Source organism: Rhagoletis zephyria, unplaced genomic scaffold (genome assembly GCF_001687245.7).
Source record: "Rhagoletis zephyria isolate East Lansing unplaced genomic scaffold, Rhagoletis_zephyria_1.1 Rzeph_scaffold_07438, whole genome shotgun sequence".
NCBI classification, from domain to species: Eukaryota; Metazoa; Arthropoda; class Insecta; order Diptera; family Tephritidae; genus Rhagoletis; species Rhagoletis zephyria.
Genome location: NW_016164521.1, coordinates 26,841 through 31,120, shown reverse-complemented (window position 1 = coordinate 31,120; position 4,280 = coordinate 26,841). Strand labels below are relative to the sequence as shown.

The 4,280-nt window shown below is 35.0% G+C and overlaps 1 protein-coding gene across 1 annotated transcript; it reads right to left on the bottom strand.

The window, feature by feature from the left end:
* Positions 1–2,499: 2,499 nt before the first annotated feature.
* On the bottom strand, positions 2,500–3,620 carry LOC108374183 (protein roadkill-like). Its single transcript, XM_017630157.1, has one exon. The coding sequence runs from the start codon at positions 3,618–3,620 to the stop codon at positions 2,523–2,525; it is 1,098 nt and encodes a 365-aa protein (XP_017485646.1). The 3' UTR covers positions 2,500–2,522.
* Between the last annotated feature and the right edge of the window lie 660 nt (positions 3,621–4,280).

Genomic DNA, 4,280 nt, shown 5'->3' with positions numbered 1-4,280 from the left:
ATTTACAATGCGATTTCAAGTTGTTATACCTACTAGTAGTTGTTTTTGTTGTTGTACAAGTAGCTTATTTTTTGCGAAGTTTAAACGTACATATGTAGCTAATATCGCACAACAGACAATCGTAAAAATGTGAGTATTATGAAGTTCAACGAAGGTGAATGCCAAGGAGTTGGGGGGTAAAAAACTGACGCGTCATCACAATGGACTAGAAACTCTATTAACAAGGATGCTTTCGAACGTATGCGCAGCATGTGTGAGTGTGTGATTTTTATTTTTTTTTTGATTGTAAAATGTCACAATGAAGACCAAAAAATGTCGCAGCAGCAAAAAAGTAGTCAACTTAGGGGACAAGCAAAAACTACAAAAAAAAGGACTAAAAAAAAGCACTCACGTATAGACACGTGTGTTAGTGTTGGAATGATATGACAAGCTTTGTAGAATGGCAGACAGTTCCGAGTGACATGCAATCTAAGCTACTTTTGCGCAAATAAAAACGAAATTTTTATTTTACTTTGTTTGTATTTGGCTTTAAGCTTCGATAGCACTTGTCCCTTGTTTCAGCATATAAGCGCTCCTGCGTCGAGAAGAATACGCTTGTGATGTCGGGAGCTTAGCGCAAATTTGGTATTGTGTATGTAAGTGCGAGGGGAGTTAAAAAAGTACGTGGAATCAAGCTTAATGCATTTTTAAAGAATTTTAGAAAATTGTGCCACTGGCATGTGAGCGGGGAAAACTCATTTGTCGACTCCATGTACAGGGTGGCGCCGAATAACTGTTACCCAGTTTTTTTTTTTTTTTTTTTTTNGCAGCACGCAAGTCTTCGTCGGTTAATTTATTCCATATCTTCTGTAACCATATTCTAATTTCCTAAATTTTGAGTCCTTTATACTCCCCCTTTTCTCCAACAAAACGCCTCATACTCAGAAATCGAATAGACTCGGAACTGGTGATTAGGACGGCCATTCATTCGATCAATACTGTACAGTTTTTCTACCGGCACAAGAAGAGATAGACCCATGAAAATGTATATACTTAAACTAGATCGCCCTCACCCGCTTCGAGGAGTGTATGAAATTTCTACGTGCTACATTGAGTAAAATTTATTTCAAGAAAACTCAATTCAAATTCGTTTAACCATCTTCAAAATAATTTCAAACAAAGGGCCGGTTGTTCAATGTCTGTTATCGACGTCTTCGACTCCATGCATACAACAGGGATGAATATTGTCGGGTCTGCTAGTATTATAATATTTCATTTAAACTAATTGAATTTAATTAAAAAAAAATGTGGCAACCCTTGTGAAAAACTTCAATATTATTCAAAACTTTCAAACTAAAGGTTTCTTAACAATATTTCGTTAGACAATCATATTTTCATTCTTCAGATAGCTTGCGTATAATTCATTTGAATTTGACTTTTCAAACAAGTGGCAACCCTTTTCAAGATGTATTCAAACTACAGCTTTTTTAAGCCTATTGACGTACATTTTTTTTTTAATATAACTTTTAAATAAATAACTGCCTTACCTGAAGTTGGATTTAATTTTTTCAAAAGATGGCAGCCCTCATGCATGAGTTGATAATGATATTATATATCTCCATACCAAGTTCCAGTAATCTACCGAAAATATTTCCTGAGAAATGCAGTATGAAAAATTCCGTTTGTATGAAGGGTGCCGCGCTCGCTTGTCTAATCGAAATTAAATGTATCCTATATTTTAAGTTGGGCTAAATGATAGCAGTGTACAAAATTTCATGATGATCGGTGAAGTAGTTAAAGAATGAAAGCGTAGCAAACAAACGAACTTACTTTCGGATTTATAATATTAGTAAGGATAAGGAAGTAAGGATGATCAGAACATCGAGCTGAGCCGATTTATTTAGCCATGTCCGTCTGTTTGTATGCATTCTAGTCTCTTATATGAGCCACGAATAACAATCTTGCATCATTTGTGAGGTTTAAGTGTATTACTTTCACTGGTGTAAAGGTATTGGGAAAAATATTTTAATAAACCTAGAAACTAATTTTGATTTTAAATTTGATTAACTTTTAGTGAGTAGTCTACCAACTTTTGTGCAGAGCTGAATTTCAAACGATACATATTAACTTAACCAATCTGTACCAAAATTGATACACATATTGCGCCTGCACTCCCTATGCTTCGACTTGAAAATATTTAAAATCGAACAAGAATTCTTCCGTAGTGATCTTGCAAAATTTGGCGAAATTTTTTCACAAGCACACCATATTTTCAATTAAAAACTTAATGATTTTGTGAAGTTCTTTATAAGTATTTCTGCGGTAATATTAAAAGAAATTCTTTTAAAAAGCTTTTTAAATGAGAAATTTCATAGTTTTTTTTTTATTTATTTACAAAGCATTTTGTAGCTATTTTAATTTTTATGGATAAAGCAAATATCGGCTGCCTTTACGATATAAACATAAAAACAATATTTATTAAAAAAGATGCAAATACAGGTGCAGATGTGTATCGATTTGTCGTGAAGTGTTTTCAGTTAATTTCACGCCTGCTTGGTAGTCCAGTCGATGGTAGGTATCTGTTGTGTTGCAAGCTTACGAAATGCCTCCGCAAATAGATGTGAATGTGTCGTAATCATACTCTGCCAGCGGGTAGTTTCCAGCACCGCAGTGGCATGAGTATTTATGAAATCTATGACTTGTGCTTTCAACTGATGCGCACTATGTAGGTCGGCTAAAACCAAAGTTTCCACTGCGTTATCTACGGAGAGCTTACGACAGATAGCCTCTTCGCATATCACTTTCAGCTTTTCGAGCGCATACTTATCAGCAGCAGCTAGAAGAACCTCAGCCATTTGTTCTTGTTCTAAATTTGGTGCTTTGCCTGTGTAGATGAAACACAGCATTTCTTTCAGCACTTCATGATCGATATCTTCGATAACGACATTATTCTGTTTACGCTCCTTCATTTCGTGCTCAAACATAGCACTAAAGACTTCACTTCGTGCTGCCAATATAGCTTTGTGCGTTCGAAATTCCCTGCCGGCTACCGTCAACGTTACATCACTGAATTTCTCATTATGAAATAGCGCACCCAAATCGTCGGACAAACGACATTCGGGTATTTTAAATTGAAGGGCATTTGTTTTACCACAGATATTCACTATATCAGATACAAAGCTAACTTTACAGAATATAGTTAATTTGTCTTCCGGTAAAAGACCATTTCTCTCATCCGCTAGAGAGTCTCGTCGTATGAAATTATCAAAGCCCCAGTTTTCACCCTCTCTGAAACGACGACAGGGCAATGCCATGGATTTCAATTCTTCGCCTTTCGCATTCAATATGGAGCATTTGAATTTGGCTCTAACTTCTGATTTGTTACCCAACGATGAAAATACTAAATATATCGAGAAGTAAGTGGCACACTTTCGATACAATTCAAAATACCATTTCGGTTTGTCATTAGCATCGGTAGAAAATGTGGGCGATATTAGTGCTTCACCAACATCCTCATAAAAAAAACTAAAATTATTTATGGTCCACATATAGCTGAAGCTCTCCACTTTCACCTGCATGTTACACCAATTCTCGGCAACTGGTGTGTTAAGTTCCTGCGATGCTTCTCTGCTAACCGCCATTGTTTTATTTAGTTACTTGATGCGTTCGGATAAGATAGAATATGTATGTATGAAAGTAATTCTAGCAGTTTCGCTTGCCTGATGATATTCGTTCACCGGCAATCAGGCTGACGTGGGCTAAATCCTCCAAGCGGCAATGAAATGTTATTTAAACTCAAGTTTTTTAAATTGCTCCTCTTTGCGTATTGAATTAAGTTTTTAAAAATATTTGCAAACGAATTTTCTACCCAAATCGCATGATTCAATAATAATAATAATAATTAATAATAATTAATAATAATTAATAATTGAATCACACTCAAATCGTAGAAATTTTCAATCTGAAAAAATTAGAAATTGGTAGCTATCGTGATTCAAGGCACATTAATACAGGTAGAAGCCAAAATGACGTTGCTCTCATGAGAACCAAACCTTTAAACTTCAACTTGTTTTTCTTTTATTTCCTATATTTCGTTACGCTTTGAATGTCATATCGTTGTTTTTTTTTAATGTTCGTTAATAACAAATTTTAATTAACATGTGAATTTGAGTAGTGTTGTGCGGTTTATACTTAGTGTATGTGTTAAAAATGCAACACCTGAAGCGTTGTTTTTTATGTGGTTTTAAATATGAAGCAGATAACACTAATTGTTTTTAACGTGCCTCAATGTCCTTCGCGTA

What these genes read in the sequence shown, in the direction of transcription:
- LOC108374183 (XM_017630157.1), bottom strand. Translation starts at nt 3,620, where the DNA reads ATGGCGGTTAGCAGAGAAGCATCGCAGGAACTTAACACACCAGTTGCC.